Source organism: Perna viridis, chromosome 15, assembly GCF_037379345.1.
Source record: "Perna viridis isolate PV_CMFRI_1.1 ecotype Kerala chromosome 15, ASM3737934v1, whole genome shotgun sequence".
Lineage (NCBI taxonomy): Eukaryota > Metazoa > Mollusca > Bivalvia > Mytilida > Mytilidae > Perna > Perna viridis.
In genome coordinates, this window is record NC_142459.1 from 25123481 (window position 1) to 25148946 (window position 25466).

General features: G+C 32.8%; 1 protein-coding gene and 2 pseudogenes across 1 annotated transcript in view; 2 read left to right on the top strand and 1 right to left on the bottom strand.

The window, feature by feature from the left end:
* Positions 1-565: 565 nt before the first annotated feature.
* Positions 566-1972, top strand: LOC148597591 (uncharacterized; annotated as a pseudogene).
* Positions 1973-2799: 827 nt separating this feature from the next.
* LOC148597592 (uncharacterized) lies at positions 2800-4501 on the bottom strand (annotated as a pseudogene).
* A 7422-nt stretch (positions 4502-11923) lies between these two features.
* Positions 11924-25466, top strand: part of LOC148597593 (aminopeptidase N-like) — a 49198-nt gene continuing 35655 nt past the window's right edge. Inside the window, exon 1 of the mRNA XM_088563300.1 lies at positions 11924-13340. Within this exon, the coding sequence (XP_088419426.1) occupies positions 12487-13340 (854 nt within the window). The 5' untranslated portion in view covers positions 11924-12486. The remainder of the gene's footprint in view (positions 13341-25466) is intronic.

Below are 25466 nucleotides of genomic sequence, written 5' to 3' on the forward strand. Positions count from 1 at the left end.
TAATCATGTGTTTGGGTGAACAAATAATGTCAAATATCTAATGTTTTGAATACAATTTAAGCACATCTACATATATGATTTGAAAAATCAAGTAATAATGATCCATCCTATTATTTATTTGCAGTATGAGAAAGAAGTATTGTTATGTACCACTTTGTCACGATACATCTGACACAGTTTTTAAAAATGAACAAAGGTTATCCTACACAGATTTCCTATGTCAGAGAAAAAGTTGGATATAAAGAAGCACTGGATTAGCAGAGTAAAGAAAGTCAGGGCCAACTTAGTGTTAACAGATAGTACAAGAATATGTAGTGAACATTTTGTTGAACATTTTACAGACAAGTCAATTCCAACAAAATTTCCATCTAAGCCTGAAAAGGAAGTAAAAACAAGACGCCACCCTGTGAAACACTTTGGAATTGATAACAATAATAACATTCCAACCACTGATAATAACAGCAGTTCATGTACACAAATTAGTAACACAACATGTATGTCAGAATAATTGAATGAGACATTATATATCATGCAAAATGTAGAAATTTGTACACGAACATCAGTGGATAAAGGTATTACTGCAAAACCTGGGGATGATCTTAAATAAACTCAAATACATGTAAGCCTAGTTAATTGCAACACATAACATGTGAAAAGCATGAAAGATAGTGGTATACAGTGTGACATACCACGCATGATATATGAGGATATTGAAGATGATGATTGTAAGGTTCGATTTTATACAGGCTTTCCAACTTTCAAGGTGTTTTGGCTGTTCTTCTTGACACTCATAAAACATGGAGCAAATAAACTCAACTATTGGGAAGGTGAAAAAAGATCAATGGGAGATAAACTTTACCACCAGGATTCCTATAAGAAGCCAGGGAAAAAAGACCAGTAGATGAATTTCTGTTAACATGCATGAAATTGCGACTTGGAATTAATCAATACCATTTAGCCAATATATTCAGAATTTCCAAATCAACGGTATCTAGAATATTCAACACTTGGGCCAATCTTATATATGACAATAGCAAAGGTTAGATTGCCTGGCCAAAAATTTCAAATATTTTTTTTCACAAAAGAGGGTTGACTACACTTACATAAGTGTGTATCTGAAAATTGACAATAAGTACATGATAATTTTTAACACTTGAAGTGTAGCAAATCTTTTTCTTCTCAAGAATAAAGATTAAGATTTTTTAAAGCAGTATTTTGTTTTTATAAAAATGCAATACTATAAAGCAATTTAGTAGTGTGTATACAATAAAGTAAAATAAATTGATAGATTTATAAAATAGTAGCACCTGAATCTAGAATATTCAACACTTGGGCCAATCTTATATATGACAATAGCAAAGGTTTGATTGCCTGGCCATCAAGAGAACAAATTCTTGCTAATCTACCACAAAACTTCAGTGACCATGTTAAGAAAATAATTGTCCTGGATTGCATAGAGTTTTTTGCTGAAAGACCTTATTCTCTTGTTTCACAGTGGTTGACATGTTCTGAGTATAAGCACCATAATACTTTTAAAATACTAATTAGTGTCACACCCTATGGAATGGTTTCATTGGTATCTAGATTATGGGGAGGCAATGTATCTGACAGACGTTTAGTGCAACATGATGGACTTGTACCAAAATTGTCTCCAGGTGATGTAATAATGGCCGATATAGGCTTTACCATTGAGGACTTCTTGCCTCCAGACATTAGTTTGAATGTTCCTCCGGGTGTGTCAACAAAGCATGTCAGCTTCAAAATTCTTCAAAACGGCTAATATTGCATCGGCCAGAATAGTGGTAGAAATGAAAATGCAGCAAGTACAAAACGTTCAGATTTTGAACTCTAATTTACCTCTTTCAGAAGCACATTTGGCAGAACAAATAGCTGTCATTTGTATTTCATGGACAAACATATTGTCTCCTCTTCTGCAACAACTAACGTTTGTGACTTGTTCTAGGTAAATAAAAAAAAAATGACAATACAAATTAAAAAAAAATCTTGTGTTTTAACTTGTTTCGACCTAAGCGGAAGTAGGTCTAAGTATTGGGTCTTTGGACTTTATCAGGAACTCAGAGGTGTTTCTAAAAAAGCAGAGGACGCCTATCCTACCGGTGCACCTGGTCCATGTTCCCAGTTTTTAGTGGAGTCTGAGTTGCTCATTTGTTTTTGTTACTTTGTATGTATGATTTTAGTTATTTTATGTTCTTTGTTGTGTATGTCTGTTTTCCATGTCCGGTCTTTGTCCCTGGATTACATTCTTTTGATTACTGCTATAATCTTGGTTCCCTTGATTACTCTTACATTTTTTCATGGTTTTGTATTTCACAGTTCCATTGTATATACCTGTCAGTAACACTCTTTTAATATCAATTTCCCCAACAGCTATAAATCGCAGCTGCTATGCGACGCAGGACCAGACATCAATTTGTCTCATTTGTTGTGTTTGTTCAAGTTTTATTCAAAAAGCTAAAGTAATTAGTTTATGGTATGAAATATTAGATGGATAGAATTGCCCTTATATCAAAAGTGGAATCATATGTTAAAATTTTGTTCGAAACTGTCGAAGAAAACTTGAGTTATCATACGAAATTGATATGGTAGACAGACAGACGGTTTGACATATTGGAACTGCCCGTAAATAGAACGGGGGTTACATGTACCTTTTGTAGTGGTATATGTTGTGGTAGGATATTATTCAAATCTTAACTTATTGCACAACAACAAAATTGTAGACAGGAGGACGGACAGAATGATTACTTATAAATGTACTTTAATATTCAAAAACACTTTTTTTCAATTAACTTTTATTTTGACAGGAAAATAGTTTTTTTCTCCTTTAACCTTACATGAGAAAAACTCAGGTATACCAGAATGCAAATAAAAGGATTGAAGCTTAAATAGCGTATCTTTCCATAAAGATTCGTCAAATGTTATTCTTTCAACAGAAATCCTTTTAGTTGTCCACACAACAACGTCTGCCCACTTTACTTCGTACAAAGGCATTTGTCCTTGAACTTGGAACATGTAGTTATGATTTATTTTTAATTTTAGTTTCTCATTTTTCAATTCACAGCAAAACTTTACATCAAGAGCACATTGTATAGGCTGCCTTTTCCTCCAAGGCATTACATCTTTGTCTGAACCAAAAGGACATTTAATTTTAACTACGCCACAACCACATACTTTGCAAGATACAAATAAATCAATGCTAGCCCCAAGAAATGGGTAATTTGTATTCACAAGTAGACCGTTATGTTCTACAGTGATATCTTGACAAGTTTTTAGGTGAATAGTCTGTTATGTTTTCATTGATACACATTCATTTGAGCGACCCCATTCCAAACTCTTAACTTAAGATTTTGCTGTGACACATCATATACAATACGGATAATTAAACAGTCAGGTTCAATGACTTTCCTTTTGTATATATCTCTAAATACAGAAGCGGTTAACAACTTTGATCTGTCATTTCTCCAGTTGTTGTGTATATGCTGTCCACGTGTTGCCAATTCTAATTTTTTTGATATTTCATTGGTGATGATCATATCATTTAGGAATGTTGAGAATACATTTTTGCAGGTTTCAGATTTTAAGTCAACCTGATCATAGTACACAATTAAAGGATTGAATATTGAATATAGGATAGGATAAATATCTATCGGTCCATCTAATATTTCACTGAAGAACTGACTTTTATCATTCTCACAAGAACTTGGTTCATAAGCTCCAGGATACGGTTTTATTTTCTCGGTTTTATCTTTATCTGTTTTTGCATATGTAATATCATTGACGCTTTTGGGGCTCGGTTTCCTTGCAATGGGCCTGGGACGCTCCCATTGACAAGCATTATTGGTACATTAATTTCTTGTTTTCTCTAAGGTGTATAGAAGTGCACCGACATGAGCATCCAGCATCCCCCGCCTTACAATTGCACCGACCAGATATTATATATCCTGTCCTTTTTGGATAGGCAAACATGGAGTGATTAAAATGAAGACATTTTACCGGAATTTCCAATCTTAACATTTAATCTCATGGATGGCATGCAATTAGCTTTAAAGTAACAATGATCAGTTTCATCATCATCTATTTTGTTATGGAATATTTCACTAATAAAATATCCATTGCAAAATATTTTAGCTTTAATCATATGTTTTTCAAAATTTATTCTATTCCCAGACATTGGATTTTTTGAAACTGAAAATAATTATCAACCTGCTTCACAAACAGGGGTGAGATATCACTTGATTCTAATATTTTCCAATCAGCTTTTATTGAGCTCATGTTCAGTTCTGTAACTGTGTTTTTTCACGTAGTCGCCACAATCAGATATTACGCCAGAAGTCAAATGTCTATATAACCAGTTAATAAGTATATCTTTTGCTCTACTTATTTTCAAATCTCTTGCTCAGAGCCATTCTGTCAAATCTTTCACCTTCCAACTTCCAAGTTTCTGGACAGAAGGGTGGCACTCTGTATCAGAAGCACTTGACATCTGGAATCGATAAAGAAAATAATACCTAGCTTTCAAGTTGCTTAGCATTAAAACACCTTGGATATAGTATTTGTCATCCCTCTTATACCTCAGCAATTTTTATCATTTGAATTGAAATGTATACAAAATTGGTGGGGGAGGTGACTTGCTCCGGAGACAAACATGTGGAAAGTAGATATTTATAACAAAATAAGGCTACGAAAATAAACAGAGCAAGGTCCCTCAGCCCCTATCAGCCTAACCCCTCAAAGTATTATTTAATTTGATGTCTTCTTGCCTTGTTTCCGTTTGACGATTTATTGCACTCTGCAATCTGTTCAGACTGAGGTAGTCACCGATGTTATGTCTACCAAATTTGTTATTTGTGCAAAAAAAAACAAAAACAAAAAACAAAAAAAAAAAAAAAACAAAAAAAAAAACAAACAAACAATCAATATTACAAATATGGTGTGTATTTCTACTTACCGCAAAAAGTTACTACTGAGGCTAAACTGATGCTATTCTTTTAGGATTCTGCTACAGTTTCACATTATCTACAGTCATCTGAACTCATCGGAAGTTACTTTTGGTAAAGTTTTTCGGAAAAGCATCCGGAAAACACATTGCGGAACAGGTCTGTTGACACATTGATGAAGTCAAGCAGGAGGATTTTTGTGAGCATGCATGTAAGTGGTTTATGTTTACTCTTTTGTGAGCTATGTCTTCCCTGTTGATGTGAAGGCACAAATATATATTTGACATAATTATATATAATTCTAAAGTTTTCATAAAAAAAGCATCATCGGATTTTAAAAAGCGCAAAAGCATATTATAAAGGTGGGCGATATTAGATTGATACCTTAATCAGAGTCATTTGCAATAGGGCCAAATTAAAGGAAACATAAAATATATTAAGTATTTCTCTAAGAATCAGGCAAAATGTATATAATGTGTGGCACATGAAAAAAAAACCGTAGAGATTTTGTTGCATTATCTACATATTGCATGGACACCGAACATAATCACAACCAGAATTAACCATCAAAGTGTTTGTAAAGTCTTTTTAAGATATTGAAAGATAAAAGTTGATATGCAATATGGAAAAATGGCGGGAAACATTTCCCAACATTTTTTTACTATGTAAACAGTAAAAAATATTTATATAACAGTAATCAAGGGAACCAAGGTTAAAGCGGTAATCAAAAGAATGTAATCCAGGGACAAAGACCAGACATGCAAAACAGAAATTCACAACAAAGAACATAAAGTAACTAAAATCATACATACAAAGTAACAAAAGTAAATGAGCAACCCGGACTCCACTAAAAACTGGGAGTATGGACCAGGTGCACCGATATGGTAAGCGTCCTCTGCTTTTCTAGAAATACCAGCCGAGTTGCTCATAAAAAGTTAAGTCCGGGGTAGACAAACGAGAAAAGGAAAACTATGACCCGTTGAATACATCAGTTTTCATGATGCTGATGGATACACCATAACGATCCACCAGTTCGACCATAAAACTTCTGTAGTGATGACTTCAATCTTGTAGCAACATAACCCTGTTCCAGAAGCCTATTTGTTAGAGTTCTAGCGCGATACAAAAAAGTCTGCGTAGTTTCGGCAAGCTCTGGCATAACGTATGAGTTGTGATATGAACACTCAATACGCAGGAGCCGAAGGGATGTTGCCACAGACAAAAGGAAAGCTGCGTCAGGTTTATAATATAGATTTCGGTTGTTTTCTAGTTGTATTGAACCTACTTGAAGCAGAAAAGACCAAATTGACATAAATTATGTGCCACCTGATTCTTACCCAGAATGGTACTTAAGAGTAAAATGCACATTTCATTATCTTATGATCACTACAAGAGAGTTTCATTAAAATCAATCGAGCAGTTTTAAAATGACTTCTATTATCGTCTAAATTACCATATACACAATGTCCTAGTCTCATAAATCTTACATATTAAAGAGAACAGACAGATAAACATAGATATTTGTTTGTTTTAGTGTATTAGATTTAATTTATGATAATAAGATGAAAAATGATAGTTTTTTTAAATATGAAATTGTCTTGTCGCATTTTTGGCCATGAAAACAAAATAATAAAAATAACAAAACTATATAACACACGGAACTATGTATAATTCACGGAACTATATATAATACACGAGACTATATATAATACACGGAACTATATATAATACATGGAAATTTAGATATTACATGGAACTATATATAATAGACGGAACTATATATAATGCAAATCATCATGTTGTCAATTGTTTGGTTTCTAAATAACGTCAATGAAAGAATCATAAAAATAAAGAAAATATATCTTATAAAATTAAAAAATAATATTTTGAGACAATAGATTTTAAGGATGCTTTCCCTACCGGTGCACCTGATCCATGCTCCTAGTTTTTAGTGGCGTCCAAGTTACTCATTTACTTTTGTTACTTTGTATTTAATATTTTGGCTATTTTATGGTATTTGTTTTTCATTTCTGGTCTTTGTCCCAGTATTACATTCTTTTAATTTCCACTCGAACTTTGGTTCCCTTGATTACTCTTTAGCATGAGGTAAAAGAAATGACTATATATACAGTACGCATTTTTACTTGAAAAAAAAACCTGCTCAACTTTTACATTCATTAACAATATTCTTTAAGGTATTTAATACCAAAAAGAGTGAATTGAATATTACTAACAATATCATCATAGTATTATGAATTTTAGGATAAAACGGAAAGTACGTTAAACATATTGATGCTGCACGTTAAACACCCTCTTCTCTCTGTCCTGGACATTTCTCTCTGTCATAGACACTCAAATCTGTCCTGGACAATTCTTTTTTTTCCTGAACATTTCTCTGTCATTGACACTCCACTCTGTCCTGAACATTTCTGTCATAGACATTGCACTCTTCATGGACATTTTTCTCTGTTCTGGACGCTTCTTTATGTCCTGGACACTCCTCTCTGTCATGGACACTTCTTTTTGTCCTCGTAACTCCTCTCGGACTTGGACACTTTTTTTGTACTGGACACTCTTCTCTGTCTTGGACACTCCTCTTTGTCCTGGACTGTCACTTCACTTCACTTCAAGATAATTTTTACTGCTTTTCATATATAAGACATTGACAACAACAATAATGATGATAATGGGACAAGATGTCACTCTCAGTTGGATTTAATAGATTATCTTATAAATCACGGTAACTCCATTTCATCATTGTTTTACCACGGGCTGGCCATCCATATCGCATTGTTTTACCCCGAGCGATTGCGAGGGATTAAATAACGACATAAATGGCCAACCCGTGGTAAAACAGAGATAAAATGGAGTTTCCGTTATTCATTTCAATTCTAATATGACTAGTTTCTTCAAATTTTTGAAAGGACACTGCCTATGTGTCGCTCGAAATATTAGTCATGTGTTTTTTTACCATGGCTGTGGTCTAATGGGCTTTGAAGTACGTCATATTGGAATTATCCAGAACAAATACGTGAGACTCAAATAGTGGCTACGTTTATCTGAAAACAACTTAGTTATGTAGTAGTTTTTGAAGCAATATTTTTCCTTTACCGCGTGTTAAAAATCTGACCCCAGTAAATGACCTTTCATCATTTTACAGCTCATGTAAGTGTAACTATTATGTATTGGTTAAGTAACTACTATAATCATCGAAGTATTTATCTGTATAAGTATGATCTGGTGATAAAGAACTCTTGGTGAACTTAATAATAAACTGATAACGTTTGATATCTGAATACCGAAATAGAAGATTGCACCTGCTCTATTAAATGCAATTCCTACAGCGCTTTGGAAGATTTGTGCAGATATTAAGATGATAGAAAGTCAGAACATAACATACAACAGTGTCTACTTATTGAGTAAGACGACAACTGATTTTAGATGAAATGAAACAGTTTCGAATTAAACATACATTTAATTCCTATACCTTTTCCCCTTGAATGAACATAAAATGCAAACAAAAAAACAAACAAAAACAAACAAACAAAAAGAAATAAACAAATAAACAAATAAACAAAAAACAAATATAAAAAGAATGGTCAAAACTTTTACATTTTAAAGTTAAAATGAGCCATTGATAAAACATTAAATGTAGACAAAAATGATAATAACATTACAAGTTAAAAAAGATATATAGATTCTTCTACAGTCACGAGGGTGTTACAAGATTTCTCCACTCGGTCAAAACGTTCAAACTTCAGAACATTTTAAATTGCCCTTTACCTTAGTTAAAATATAAAGCAATAAATATGATTCATTGAATAAATTTCATGGGAACATTATAGGGACGATACATTTGATTGCACTGAAGAAATCGTTCTTGAGTTTGAAAAATAAATCAAATAATATAACCTGGTTTGCTGTAGTTTACGCTTATAAACCTCGAGGTTACTAATCAAATTCAGTTATTGATAATTGGTTTGAATGTTGTAGGTAAGTTGCCCATTTTTATCGCTCCTCTTATTGCAAGATGCATGTTGTCGATTCCTTTTCAAATTACTGTATATAATTCTGTTAAAAAATAACAACTGTTTGGTGTCAGAAATACCTTTCAAATACCAATAAAATCATCTATATTGCAAATATCGATATGCTGAACACGTGTTTCAAGGAGTCATCTCTCATCAGCAGCATTATAATCAAATAAAAAGAAAGATCTAAATAAAACAATACGGTATACGAAAAGTACTCAAAACACAAAACTATCGAATCTATCACTGGAAGGTACTACCATGTGCAAAAAAGGAATAGGTATTTTATTGCCCTCGACATTTGATTGGTTCAAGTTCAATCGTAACGTAATCAGAACAAGTAGTTTTGTTTTAAAACGTCTCATCTGTTGATAAAGAATGATACTTAAATATAGCGATGGCAGATCTAATTTCGTTTCATGTATGCACGTCATTAAGTAGATTATCTTACAACTTCTTTTATTCTTTCGTCATGCCTCCCTTTTACTTATGTTCAAAAGATGGCGATTCTGCAAAAAAACAAATTCCATCAACATAACGCCAACACGTTTGACATATTTTAAACAGTATTTCGAAATGTCAGGATAAACCATGGGTAATTTTATTGTGTTGTCGTACCAACTGCTTTATGAGACTGCATTTTTTGATATTAAATGGTTTACATTTTGTTATATTTATAAGGATGTAAATGACAACTCCTTGCAACAAATTCCTATTTAACGCTTACAAATGTCACAAACGACCTGCAGGCTGCAAACATATTCATTCTATTATCACCAAACACCTAAAACAATTTTGAATGGCCTGATTGCAACCATCTTGCATCACAAACCTACCATGATTACGTAAATAAACTAATTTCTGTTTAAATACGATAACGCTCTTATTTATAATGATACAAATCTATCTCCCTTTTAATTGTATATAGAAAATTAGCACATGTAATGTTTTCAAGGTTGCAGATATAATGAATTGTTTACGTAGAGTTTGCAACGAAAATAGAAAAAAAGTTTATTCTCGAATATTTGTTTACCGTACATATCTTGAGTTATTTGTGAAAAGGTTACACGGACCGTATAATCATTGATTATATACTAGTGTGAATAGTGTTTGATACGTCCGGCGGAGTAGGTGCATTAATGCTGATATATTATTACCAGATTATACTTATTTATAATATGGCCGGTGCCGGAGCATGACATGCATATCCTTCCGGAGCACCTGCTGTCACTTCCGTTTTTTGTAGTGGTTCATGTTGCTAGTGCTTTAGTTTTTTTTGTGTGACGTCTCGTTTCCCTTATCGTCTTATTATATTTGGTTCGCTACATTATACATGTAGATCGTCTCTGTTTCTTGCATTAATGTTCAGGCAATGGTTTTGGCTTTTGACGTTTTTGGATCATCCTACTGTTGACACTATCGTATTTTTAGGAAGCTTACCCTACCGGTGCACCTGGTCCATGCTCCCAGTTTTTAGTGGAGTCCGAGTTGCTCATTTATTTTTGTTACTTTGTATGTATGATTTTAATTACTACATATTCTTTGTTGTGTATGTCTGTTTCTCTTGTCTGGTCTTTATCCATGGATTACATTCCTTTGATTACCGCTATAACCTTGGTTCCCTTGATTATTCTTTGCATATATTCATTATTTAAAAATTGGAATGTGGTTAAAATGATTAACATAATTTTTTTGTGATATAAGAACAATCAATATGTGATTAATAACTTAAAAAATATATTTTACATTCAGCAAATCTGATTATTTTGATACATGCTTTGGAAATTCTATGCACAGTGCATTTTCTGAGACAATGAGTTGTTACATCAAAATTTTATCAACATCTCAATTTGAAAGAGAACAGTTAATACATAAACCATAACAGTTTATTCACCTATAATAAATGCAGCATACGGAAGAAGCAAAGCACACAAAGCTTTGTTTTTGTTCCATTTCTTGTTAATTCGCTTATAGTATTTACTTGCTGTGTTCATATTGAAATTGATAGTGAGATAGGTAGAGGCTAAAGTAAACATGTCTTACATGCAAATACATTGTCATTGGCTTTGATTACATCGACTCTCATTCAAACGTATCACTGATTTCAAGAGAAAATTTATATTCTCGTCGGATGATTAATTGTTTTTCTGAAAATAATCGAAAATTAGTGCTTGTAAGCGTGTAACTGAAAAAATATGCTTTCATCTATGACAAAAAAACAAAAAAAAAACAAAAACAAAACAAAAAACAAAAAACAATAAAAAAACCAAAAAAACCAACACGAATGATATAGGAACTGTGAATTCCGGTGAACTGTTACAGTGTTTCAATGAGTTACCAGAGCTTTCGGAAGAATTGCGACCAAAGATCTTAATAATAATTAAATAAAATGCTAGAAGTTAATATCACCACAAATACCGACATTGGAAGTCAACTGAAGGCGACATTATAAGAAAAAAAAATCAAATTATAAATAAGAATCAGTATAATCTGTTCAGTACTAAAATGTGTCATTTCTTAGGAATACATTAGGACAATGTACAAGTATAAGAAAACATCGGACAGAAAATAAACTTAAATACAAAAAAACAAACAAAAACAAAAAACTAAAACAAAACAAAAAAAAAGAAAAAAGAAAGAAACCTCAGAAGACATAAAACTTTTTTTCATTTATAAAAGTCATATTTAACATAACCAGTAACTTCCCAAAATGCATATGATATTTTTTCACGTCTTATTTTGTCGTGTTTGAAATTAACATAGAAAGAAAACGACATTGAACTTGCAAAGATAAGATATTTCGACAAACCATGTCCTGCAGTAACCAATACATTTTTGTTTCCAGTCGGACACAACAGTCTCCTATATCAGTGCAATACAATTTACTAGAGTATCTCATATACAAGCACCCTCATTAAATCTTTACTTATCATTCTTTACTACGACAGTGTCAGTCATAGTAACTTAAAGGGAATTAGCACGTGCTGTAGCATTATTTCTTAGTATTATTTCCTCCTGGCAGAAGATCATCAATCAATTATCACGACCCTGTCTCTATCTGAACATCTCGCGTCTCATCGAAAACCGCAGTTGTCTTTTTAATTCCGAATGTGTTCTGTGGTTATTTTCTTTAATGATGCGAGCGATTGAGTTATTGTAAACGCAATAAGAAAATACATCAGTAATTGATCTTTAATTCAATTTTGGAAGAAGTTTCTGCTGGATAAACGTAAAATAACTGGACTATAAATTGCTTATTTCGTTTTTCATTTTCCCGAAGACGTTACGTGCTGTTATTGTGTATTGTTAGAAATATTATACAATGTAGGACTTTATTCTACTCGCATGGATTTTATTTTCTTTATAAAGACTGCGCAATGAAAGTGTTTGCATACAATGAAATTTAAAACTTTAGGAAAATAATAATTGTACCAGTTGGAAATAACAAACAAATCAATAAATAAATAAATAAATAAATAAAAAAATAATAAAAAATAATAATGAACAAAGAGCAGGACCGTCCGAGTTTGGCCGCGGTGGAAAATGGTATACTAAATGGTTTGACTAATGACCAAGATCGAAAAGACATATTAGTGACGTTAAAGGAACCAAAACGAGGAGTATACTTGAGTAGATCTAAAGTTGTTTTGTTTACCTCAGCATTTTTGTTATGTATTTTGCTTGTTGTTTTATTATTAACATTTGTACGAAAAGATGAAAGTTCAAAGATCACATCTACAGTACCTTGTGATTGCGGTAATAGTAAAAAGATTATTCGATCAAGCCACGAAAACATAACTGTATCTTTTGAGGATAAAATTAAAGATGAATTAAAAGGGATATTTGCTGAGAATCTCACATTCAAAAATAACGATACATCCAGTCCAAAATACGAAAAATCTGAAAATAAAAGTGAAGGGATTCAAAACGATTATGTTGTTGATGAAGACAGCCTTGACCGCGGACATCCAAGTCATAACATTCGGTTATCTCGCGCATTTCTTCCTGAACACTATGACATCGTCCTCAGGATTGATTTGGAAAATAAAACATATTCCGGAAGTGTAAAAATGCACTTAATCGCCAAAAAGCAAACTAAATATGTTGTTTTTCATACCAACTGGATTCATTTTTTTCCACAGGATGTTACTGTAAAAAATATTAATACGAAAAAGGAATTGAAAGTCCGAAAACAATCTTTACACAGACCGAATCAGTTTTGGATAATAGAACTCGAAGATCAGATTGAAATTGACCAGCATTATCTGGTGGAAGTTAGGGAATTCTTTGGTCGAATCATTCGGGATTTGAAGGGGCTTTACTTAAGCAAATACGAAGAAGATGGTACAGTCAAGTAAGTTTATAATCATTCGTTAGACACTGTCTATTCGTGAGTACAAAATTAATTTTTGTTTTAGGTTTCACGCCGTTTTCTTGGTGGTTTGTCTATATAATGCATAGAAATAAGGATTTTTTTGCAGTCAAGTCCTCATTATGAATATTGAAAAAAAGATTAATTTAATGTACGCCTTATTGTTGATATCATAGGAAATCTTTATATCTCTAGTTACAGGTTTACCTTCCTCTTGTATTATCTCAGACAAGATATTAAAAAAAAACACAAAAACAATTTCATAAACTGAAACCAGGGTAAAAATATTTGTAATTTAAAATTTATTATGCCTTGCTAATGCTCCTTATTCATTTACTTCCTTGCCTTTTAAACAGTTACATTACTCGCATAATATCGTCATCTAGGTTGTTGTATGAAAGAAAACGTGTTTTTTTTTAATGTCTGTCAGCGAACTATGCGAATGAACACTTGTAATCAATCTATTATCTATTACAATGTGAACACATAACATTCGATTACACTATATGTGTGAACAGTCGTGATCAATGTGTAATTATAATAATATTGTAATAGATATTATTACAATGTGAATATAATTACATAAAATTAGGTTAAATTCTACATATGAACAATTGTGATCAATGGGGCCATATCTTTTACAATGTGAACACAAAACATTCGGTTAAACTTTTCGTGTGAACAATTACGATAAAATTTGCCATATCTATTACAATGTGAACAAATTACTTTCGGTTAAACCATTGGTAGAAATACTAATGGTGCATGCAGTATCTCTATTACAATGTTAACATATTGACATTTCAAACAAACTTTACAGGTAATATATGTTGCCATCTCTATGTGCAAAAATTGTCATTTTTCTGTAAAGAACGCATATCACATTCCGTTGGAAGATGTTGTACGTTGCCAGTCGTGATACTTTACCTTGTAATTGGTGTTAAATATGATCGATTTCTATTATTGTTACCCCAAATACAAATACATTTCCTTTGAACAATTGGTATTCGAATGAATGAATGAATGAAATTGTTCACCTTGATTTGTTTAAAACGAAGTTTTGACCAAAATTATTTAGTGGGAAAATTGTCAACCTTTTATTTAAAAAAAAGCATTTAAGATAAAATATGTGACGGTAATATAAATCTTTGTCAGGGCTATTAATAGAACTGATATGGATACAATATGCGACAAATGCACCAGCCCAGAACCTGGATATTTGGTTTTGAATACATCATTTAGAATATAACAAAAGTTCATAATTTTTATGCTGAAGAAGAATATTAGTTATCCGAAATATGCAATGTAAATTTTAACATCTTCTGGTGATGTTAAACATATGTAGACGTTCATGCCCCGGTCCTGGCATTCCGAAGACCTAGGAGCTTTAGAGATGCCCTAGTAAGAGCAGAGAATTCATCTCAGCTCAAACAAAATACAACGGGCTAGTGTCGACCATGTGGAGATAAAAGATGTAAGACCTGTACCCAGATGCCGCACACCAAAACTTTGTAAAGCTACTGCACTGGAAAGGAATTTGCCATTTTTTGCGACGTGACTTGCAAAACTGAAAATACCATTTACCTCCTCCAGTACCGATGTGGTATGCAGTACGTTGGCGAAACATAACAACCTTTCAACAGGCGTATGAATGGTCATCGCAGTGACTACAAATGCAAACCAGACCTCCCTCTAAGTCTTAGATCCGCCGGACACACCCAGGAGAATCTCCACAACATTGTTGTTACGATCATAGAACATAATAAAAATTGGTCAAAATGTAACGAGTATCTCGGGAAAGCTTTTGGATGAATAAATTACAAAGAACTTCACCAGATGGAATAAACGAGAAAATATTCATTTTAGGTCTTGGTCTGATACAGCACTATATGCTATACATCAATACGCCGTACTACTATACATGAACTTTTTTTTAAATTGTTTTTTACAGTTAATTTTTACTTTCAATTTTGATTAAAAGACCTACTATGTTATTTTCATTCAGGCTCTTTATCAGTTGCTCATGTGAGCCTTTGATAAAGGTATAATCACCCACAGCGTACGCGATTCACCTTCTGAATCTGTTTTGATCTTGAACTTTGTGAGTTTTATGCTCATATAGTTTCATGCTGAAGAAGGATATCAATTATCCGAAATATTCAATTTGAATTTTATCATCTTCTGGTGATATTAAACATATTTAGATGTTTATATATATATATATATTTTATATATTATTAATTTTCCTGTATAAGTTTACTTTATCTTCCCTGTATCAATTTGGAGCAGCGTAGCGAGTAGACGAGTAGACGAGTCGTCACATTCTGAGACGTTATATATATTTATATATATAACGGATATAAATTTGATACCAGTTTCTCAAAACTTTTGAACTTATGCATGTATTTGTTCAGAATTTTAAAATCAAGTTTTATGTTTTATGAAAGGTGTTTTTTTTCTTTAAGACATTGAAACTTTAAGTGCATAATATGAGACATATTCCCGGGAACACAAGAGAAGTTATTTTTTTTCATGAACATTCCACAGTCTCCATGCAGAGAGCGGTTGAGTTGTAATTTGTATGAGAAACAATTTTCCGCGTTGACAAGTATTTTCCCGGCAGAGTAATACATCGTAATTGACTTCTGATTGGTTCGTAAACAAAACTGTAAAGCAGAAAAACTGATCACGCAATTGGTCAATTTACTTTGATTTACAAGCCACGTGATCATATGATATTTTCAAATGCCATCACTGACACGAGATAGCATAGAACACGAACGGGCATCAATCATTTACTAGATATACTCCCCGAAGGCAATAAGGCAATTAGTTTAGAAACAGGATAACGTCTTACTGTTATGCAACCCGTTTTTATTAAGATCTGCACAGAATTTTAAAGTACATGAGTAATGTTTAAGCCATATAGTATTTTATTCTGTGTTGATTTTATGATCTGAACCTCCTTTGATTTATTGTTTGGATTGAAAGTTTTGTTTTATTCATAATATTACTTAACCATTCGAGTTAAAATATATCCTTTCTAAAAATCTGAAATAAAAGCACTGAAATTCTCAATAACCTCAATGTTGGCTTCTTTCCTTTTTTTCCAGCCACCACTTCACGTTATTTTCACAAGAAATAATTAAGTGACAGTCTTTAACAATATATAAAATTTTACACATTAAGTTTGTCGGTTGACAACTTCCTTTAGACTTCATATGAATAAATATATATGGTGTAATACATGCATCTCAACATCATAAGAAACATTACAGACCACAGTCTCAATATGTAATTCGCTTGAGATAAATATTTTATAAATGGTACATAACGTCGACAGGACGAACGAGTTATTTGTAAGATTTGGTCAATTAAGGGGGAGTTTTGCAAGTGATTGTTTCCAGAAAACAGATCTGTATGCATAAAGGACATAAAAATACGAAAATGCGTATATAGACAAAAACAAACACTCGGTGTTTCAAGCACCCCTAGTCACATGTACAGTAGGAATTGTCTACGTTTAAAATGAACTGGTACTTTAAAAAGTGATCAATCTCTTCATAAAAAGAAATGATACTGTCAGCTTGATAACCAAAAGTAAAAGCAAAGCGAACTAAGAACTGGATACCCATCTAGGAAAAAAGACAACGAAGAACAGGTTACCCATCTAGGGAAAAAGAGAACTAAGAACAGGATAAACACAGACTGACAAAGAGAACGAAGATGAGGTAATCCATCTAGGTACAAAGAGAACGAAGAACAGGATACACATCTAGGGACGAAGACAACTAAGAACAGGATACTCATCTAGGGACAACGAGACCTAAGAACAGGATACTCATCTAGGAACAAAGAGAACAAAGAAAACGATACCCATCTCTGGGACAAGAGATCGAAAAACATGAAAAATCTACTGACATAGAGAATGGAGATAAGGAAACCCATCTAGGAACAAAGAGAACGAAGACCGGGATACACATCCAGGGACAAAGAGAACGAAGAACATAATACACATCTAGGGACACAGAGACCTAAGAACAGGAAACCCATCTAGGAACACAGAGAAAGAAGAACGAGATACTCATCTATGGACACAGAGAACTAAGAACAGGGTACCCATTTAGGGAAAAAGAGAACTAAGAACAGGATACCCAACTGGGGACAAAGAAAACGAAGAACTGGATACTCATCTAAGGACAAAGAGAACGATTAACTGGATATACAGTTAAGTGCAAAGAGAATAAAGAACACATACTCCTCTAGGGACAAAGAGAACGAAGAACAGGATACTCATCTAGAAATAAAAAGAACTATGAACAGAAAACCCATATCTAGGGACCAGGAGAAAGAAGACAAGGGTACACATTTAGGTACAAAGAGAACGAAGAATAGGATACACATCTAGGGACAAAGAGAACAAAGAATAGGATACACATCTAGGTACAAAGAGAAAAAAGAATAGGATACACATCTAGGGACAAAGAGAACGAAGAACAGGATATACATCTATGATCAAAGAGAACGAAGAACAGGATGCAAATCTAGGGATAAAGACAACAGACAAAATTAATTAAAAGAACACACACACACACACACACACAAAACGAAAAAAGAAAAAAAAAGAGCTACACGGATGTTACCCACCGAATGCTTGGAATTATATCGAGTATTAGTGAAAACTAACGACAAAACTACGACATTATAAATACGAATTTGTGCATTTATTGGAAGTGACCACATCATAACAATCAACGAGTGAACAAAATTCAAGGTATCCAAAAACCTCGGACATAAGCGCGTACAAATACTAGTAAAGAGAAGATAGAGTTTTTTGTTTAGTGTATGTCACCTGTGACCACTTCTTCTCTGCCTTTTTGTTTAGTGTATGTCACCTGTGACCACTTCTTCTCTGCCTTTTTGTTTAGTGTATGTCACCTGTGACCACTTCTTCTCCGCCTTTTCTACGCCTACGACTTGTATCAACATGTGTAGGAGCACAGAAAAAGTTATTATTTCACTTTTTAGATGGTTCACTCTTTTATTGCTCATTTTATCTGTTCAGTAAAAAGTCACATGGTCATCTTTTTTCATTTTGCTTTTATTCGCATTGACGGTTGATGACATTTGCTACATTTTTAAAACAGAGACTCTTGAAGATACATTCTATATGCATGTTTGTGTTTTGATACTTTTTACGTCAAAACTTTCGTTTTGTTATATTTTGAAATATCAGTATAATAATTCCACCAATATATTAATTTCATTATCTTGTGGTGTATTTTTAACAAATATTTTTTTTTATTAAATTTATCGATCATTCCAAAACCCATGTGCTGTTTATCACGACGAAGTTTTATAATGTGACAGATTTACCCATCCAGATCACCTTACTTACTCCCGGTCTTTTGTTTTTAGTTTGGTTTTTGTTTGTTTGTTTGTTTGTTATTTTTTTTTGTTTTGCAGGTGGTTAAATTTGTTATTTTTATTGTTGTTGTTTTTTTTCTTATTGCCAGTTTTTACATGTAATTCATTTATTGAATATTATTATTTTTCCGTTTTATAGTCGTCCTCATGAGCTCGTGGATCGTAAGCGTATCCACCTGCACCATGAAAACTGATTTGTTACACGTATCATAGTTTTCCGTTCCTCTGTCGCCAACAGAGGACGCCTACCCTACCGGTGCACCTTGTCCATGCCCCAGGTTTTTTTGTGTCCGAGTTTCTCAAATACTTTTACTTTGTATGTTTTATTTTGGTTAATTTATGTCCTTTGTTGTGTTTGTCTGTTTTCCTTGTCTGGTCTTTGTACCTGGATTACATTTCTGTTTATTTCCGCTAGAATCGTGGATTCTTTGATTACTCTTTCCACGACTTTGGGTTGCGATTTCTCTAAACTGTCCTGTTTTTATTCTTGAGTTTAGTAGCCTTTGAGGCATAAAAATACAAAGAGTAGGAATAAATACTGATGACGCGATAATTAAATCTAGTTCAAACTTATTTAATTTAATTTAATTTAATTGATGATACACTTTTGTATGTTAAACAGTCCATTGCTTTAATGTTAACATCCAAACAATTACATCAAAGTAATCGCTATCAATCTAACAACACGAGGTAACTGTTATGTAAATCTTACTGGCAATGATAACATTTCTATTTAATTTGCGCCGTGTTTTTGCACTACATAACTAATGACCTCGTTATAACATGGAACTAATGTATTTTGAGGGATGCTTCATAGCAGGGAATTATAATTGAAGTTGTTGAATTAAGCTTTCAGTTCAATTTGTATGTTTATACGTTTAAGCTATAATGGTGTTTAAAAATTCTAGTCATATCTATCCCATGTATATTAATGAAATGCAAATACACTGACTGAGAAATATATAAACCGGAGCAAAAGCTGAACAAAATGACATAAATACGATACAAGGAGCAAATTTTATCAGGAACTCCTCTCGCAAGGTGCATGTCATTTGTTGTTTTTTGCTTTCTCTTTCTTAAATGAAAATTATTTTCGCCGCAAAGAACAAGGATACAAAAAAATTCTTTTATTTCTTATTTTAAAGTAATGTGTTCAATAAGTACGATGTTATTATAGTAAAAACATTATCGAATGGCAGTACCGGTACTTGATTATAAACTTACGTGCCATGTCATATTTAACTAATTACTTTCAATCACAATAACTTTGAGCTTTCAATTAGCTTGGTCTGGTATCCAATACAATCTTTCACAATGATGAAGTGAAATACGGCGGTTTGAACATTGTTTCACGTAATAATGGAACACAACAATATACTTTTCAAAAGCTTTATTTCAATGGATTTGAAGAGAACTATTGATTGAAGCTTGAAAGGCAAATCAACTTTAATGGTAATAACGCTATACTATAGAGTATTTAAGACTGTTTCTACTTATTAATGTTTCTTTTAGGCTGATTTAATGGGTCATATGTTGATTGTTTATAGATGCAATGTTTGTGCTGTAGACTTGTTTACCCTTGTGTAAATTCTAAACACTTTCATCCATATATAACGGCCTACGCACTCGTTTCCCCTATTTTTCCGTCACTGATTCATCTTGCCTGGTTTGTCTGTTTTCAAGTGATTTTCTAGGTCATTGGTGCTATCCTCTTTCAACAAGCAGCACATATGGTGTTCCATACAAACAACTGGCATAAATTAGGATTATTTTTGCTGCGTTTCCTCATTTAAAGTATTTTTAATGAAATATCTTCAAAGGGAATGTTCTTTATTGGCTTCATATAAAGGAATGAAAATTAATCTCACCTAATATCATAAAGAGTTATGCTGCTACAAGAGTGAAATTACCACTATAAAAGGTTTATGGTCGTCACCATGAGCTCGTATATCGTTACTTTGTATCCATGAAAACTGATTTGTTCAACGTGTCATAGTTTTCCTCTCCTCTTTCGTCTACCTTGGGCTTGACTTTTGATGAGAAAATCGGCAGATATTTCCCGAAAAGTAGACGACACTTCCCCTTCCGGTGCACTTGGTCCATGCTCCAAGTTTTCAGTTGCTCATTTTCATTTTGTTTTCTTTATACGTGTTATTTCGGTTATTTCATGGTCATTGTTGTTTTTATTTCCCCTAGAATTTTTCCCCCTGATTACTCTTCCAATATGTTGTACTTCCTCATAGTCAACCATCATAACTTTTTTTCTATTCTTGTCCATTCTATACAATTGAGCAGATTACAATGATATAATCTGCATGGGATGTGCATGGAACAGATAATACATTTTGTTATGCTTTCCTTAATCTAATTGGGTTGTATCGGCTAATTACACCCATTAGTATTCAGTCGTATACAGTCTGGTGCATATTACATTGAATTACATTCCTTTGCATTAGGCAAATCGTAAAGGTCATCTGGAAACTCTTTATTTACTTTTAATAGCCCTGACACCAGGGCGAGGATATATATTCTACCTACAGTCATTTTGAGCTTGTTTATTCCTGGCTCATTCCTTTTTCTACCTGTTTTTTTTTTAATTTTGTGTTTCCACTAGGTATAGTCCGATTTACCTTACAAAGTACTGAATACTTTTCTAGTAAAAGTAAGTGCGTCGTAGCGGAAACGCTGTTTTTTGCTTTCTGTGTATTGTATTCGTATCCTACTAAACATTCTTTATGTGTTTTGGATTTGTCCTATATTTTAACCGGTTGTAGTCTTATAATTTGGATTTAATACCAATAAATAATTTTTGAATTTGAATATTTTGTCAATGATAAAAAGGTGCTTATATGACGTGTTAAAATGAATGCATTTTTATTCTTGACCTTGTAATTCATTTTTACAGAGCAACCTTACACTACCAAACGTAAATTGGCGAATTGTCAACTTTTTATCCGTATTTGACATTACTAGTATCTAATGCCTTACTAAGAGCATCGCAATCGTATTATATTTCAATAACTGCAGTAATCGTTTCACAACTTTATCTGAATTAATTTTATCTCAAACGTAATCTGTGCATCAACACGTTTTGACCAGATTATACAATTTAAGTGACACATGATGAAGTTGTGTTAATTATTCCTGTTTAATAAGATATCACCCAAGAACAATAAATCAGTCTGGCTAATAAGATAATTCCATGCGATTGTTTGTTGGTTGTACAGAGTTACAGGTATTAGTAATGAGAAATACTCTTGTCTGTTCTGCCACTGTTTGTTGATAGTAAAACTGTCGGTATCAGTAATGAACAACCTTTCCGTCATTGTTTGTTTACAGTACCTCTCTCGTCTGTATAATTAATCCAAATTCCTTTCAAATGACAGTTTTAGTAAACGTAAAAAATTCATTCCCTCGCAAAAGATGGAGAATTGGAGAAAATATATATACGATATCTTTCGGTCATACTAATGATTTTTCTTTGACATTGGGACTTTAGTTTTAAATTTTATTCCTATTTGTACGATAATGCATTATGCATTATGAAGTTCTAGGGTTTTGAACTTATTTATATTTATTTTTTTCAGGTTTTGTATTAAGTAGCTCTCCAGTTAAGAATCACGCAAATTGTAATTCATGGTTTGAAAGCCTACATACTTTTATTTTTTGATATGTTGTTTAAAGTGTTATAGTAAACAGATATTAACTTGTTACTTTTCATATAACCCCTGTTTTTGGAAGAGATAAATAATAAAGAATGTTATATGTCTGTTGGTCTTAACATTAGTTTCTTTTTTTGTTTTCTTTTTCAATGTTTGACTCTAAACAAAAAACAAAGCCGCAAGAATGTTCAGCCGTTAAACCAACTTCATGTTAAATCTTGACAAATTACGTAAAGGGTACTGACTAACGAATAAGTTGTCCAGAAACTAATGTCGTCACACTATAATTTTGAAGGTAAAGACTCCTAGTTTTCATACGCTTACCCTACCGGTACAGCTGGTCCATGGTTCCAGTTTTTGATGGAGTCCGAGTTGCTCAAGTACTTATTACTTTATGTTTTATTTTACCTACTTTATGTTCTTTGTTGTGAATGTCTGTTTTCCATGTCTGGTCTTTGTACTTTAATTACATTCTTTGAATGTCCGCTAGAATTTTGGTTCCCTTGATTACTCTTTCATCAAATGGTATAGGATTAATGTTTAGTATGTCGGTTTTCGTTTTCGTGATGTATCAAAGTGTACTTATGAAAAGCTGCAAATCTGTTGGTGCCGTAAACATATATATAAACAATATGATATGTTTTAGAAAGAAATAATATCTCTACTATGGAATAAAATGATTGAAAGATAGAGACATAAGTACTACAAACTGTTTGACTTCAATCTTTTCGTAATGTAATGCCGGGTTTTGTTAATTCACGGTAATTTCCTGAGAAAAAGTGGGTAGCGAAGGTAAATTGCTGTGCTATTAATGACAGTTTAGTTAATCTATATAGCAAAAGTCTGTCGTTGTGTGCACCAACACAAAAAGGTCGACGAATTGTTTATTGTTCAAAAGAAAGGAAAAGATGTTTTAGACGACTGTTTTCATCACCTAAGTATGCATCTAAACGTGACTGTCGTGAATTTGATTCCGCCTCTGATTGTTCAGATAAAAATTCATGTGTACACATAATGGCCTATTTACGACAATACCACAACTCTGTTTTATAATTCATTATCCGATACGTCTCGTTTCGTTGAATTTGTTTAAAATATCACAGTTTTTATACCTTTAGGCCTCAAAAAGTGTGGTTTATGAAAATTTTGTTTATTAAACATTTTATTTGAAGAGCCAAAATGAAATACCTAGCATAAATTATATTAGAAAAGTTCAAATACAGCAGTTTAAGTACTTTAAGATATAAGCAAGTAATATATGAAAAGAAATAGAAAAAGAATAATTTGGCAAAGGCGAAGTATTAAACTACCTTAGCATGTCCGGGAACGATATGTCGGGGCCTAGTTAGAACAATATGCATGTCATTCTCTTAACATATTCCAGTGGCGGATCCTGACAATTTATGACAATACAACTATCTTTTGAGAAAATTTATTAATGTTGTGTAAATTTAGGGCAAAAATGTGCTAACAATAGCCTGGGGGTATATCGCTTTATCCCTCCATGTATATCTGCTTTTCTGGATCGACAAGAAGATCCAAGAACAAAGGTTTGCTTCGTTATCGTAAAAGTGCCGCAAAATTAGACAATGCCACAAGAGCTTCATTATTGTAGCTACCCAGTGTCCCTCGTCCAACATAGTTGCGGCTTGAGAGTTGTACATATGTATGTCGTTTTGTTGTCTGGTAAAATAATGGTTTTAAGATTATAACAGTACCTGTATTTTGGCGCAAAAGTATTCTTATTTTTTGGTGGAATTTTTCTACGAAAATTGGGATTTAAACTGGCACAAAAGAGTCTATTTTTGACGAAAAGGGAGATCGCCAAACTTTTTTCACATTGGTATGATTAAATTTAATCCCAGATATTTAAAGGACTCAGGCTAAGCTATAGCTTCTTTATAGATGTGAAGCCGTATGAAACTATTTACACAGACGTTTAACAATATCTGAGGTTTTTAAATGACAAAATCACATGTTTTTACAAATGTTCCTGTGTGGAGCGTTGCCTGTAGGTCTTTATTGAACAAAATGCACTTCATAAATGGGAAATTAATGGCTTTAAATTTATCTATTTGGCTAAATTTTAGTATCAAATTGATACCGTTGCAACCATTGTTGCCATAATGTAAAACCGTCAAACTCCGTCGTTAAATCAAAGTTACGTGATTTTGAAAGTGTGAGAAAATTTATGAAATTTTGAGAACTCTACTAACTAAATGACAAAAGGAAAACCGGATATGCATTTGAGTTTCTTGACAAACCATTTTAAGGTTAACAAATGCTTTGTGTAGATTAGCTTTTCACAAATAATTGAGAAAAAGGTTAACTTTTGCCTCTATACATAAGCAACCGCTTAAATGATGAAAATTTTAGCACCAAATGTTCGTATTGCTACATGAATTATCTAAACGTTCATTAATATCAAAGCAGTTTACCTACGCTACTCACATTTTTCTCATGAAATAGCCGTAAATTAAACAAGTACTATCTGAAAAAGAAAGACGCAGTAAAAGTTTGTTCTCTTTACTTACAAGTTTCTACATTTCATGCAAGATAATTAGCACTTGGATTCGATACAGTTTTTTTCAAACGCCACACAGTTATCAGTATTTGGCCAATTGGGAAACAAAATTGCGATCGGGTGATTTGCGTTTCCATAGAAGAGCGTCCTTATGGTCAAAGGGTAGAAAGCAAAACTATATCGACTGTGTCGCAAAAAAAAAACAAAAACAAAAACAAAAACAAACAAAAACAAAACAAAAAAAACAAAAACAAACTGGGTTATGAAAACCATGAATCCGGCGTTGATACTTTAAAGCCTGTGTTATGAGTTAGACACGGTGGTATTGGGAGATGGGTAATCAATAAGTTATACTATACAAAACAAAAACCTTTTGTTATAAATCATTTCACTAACGTTAAGAAAAACGAGGTTTAAACTAAACGAATATTTAACGGTATGTAAAAAGTATGTCAAATCTTTAAAAAAAAATGCACCCTTTAGTAAACACCAGTA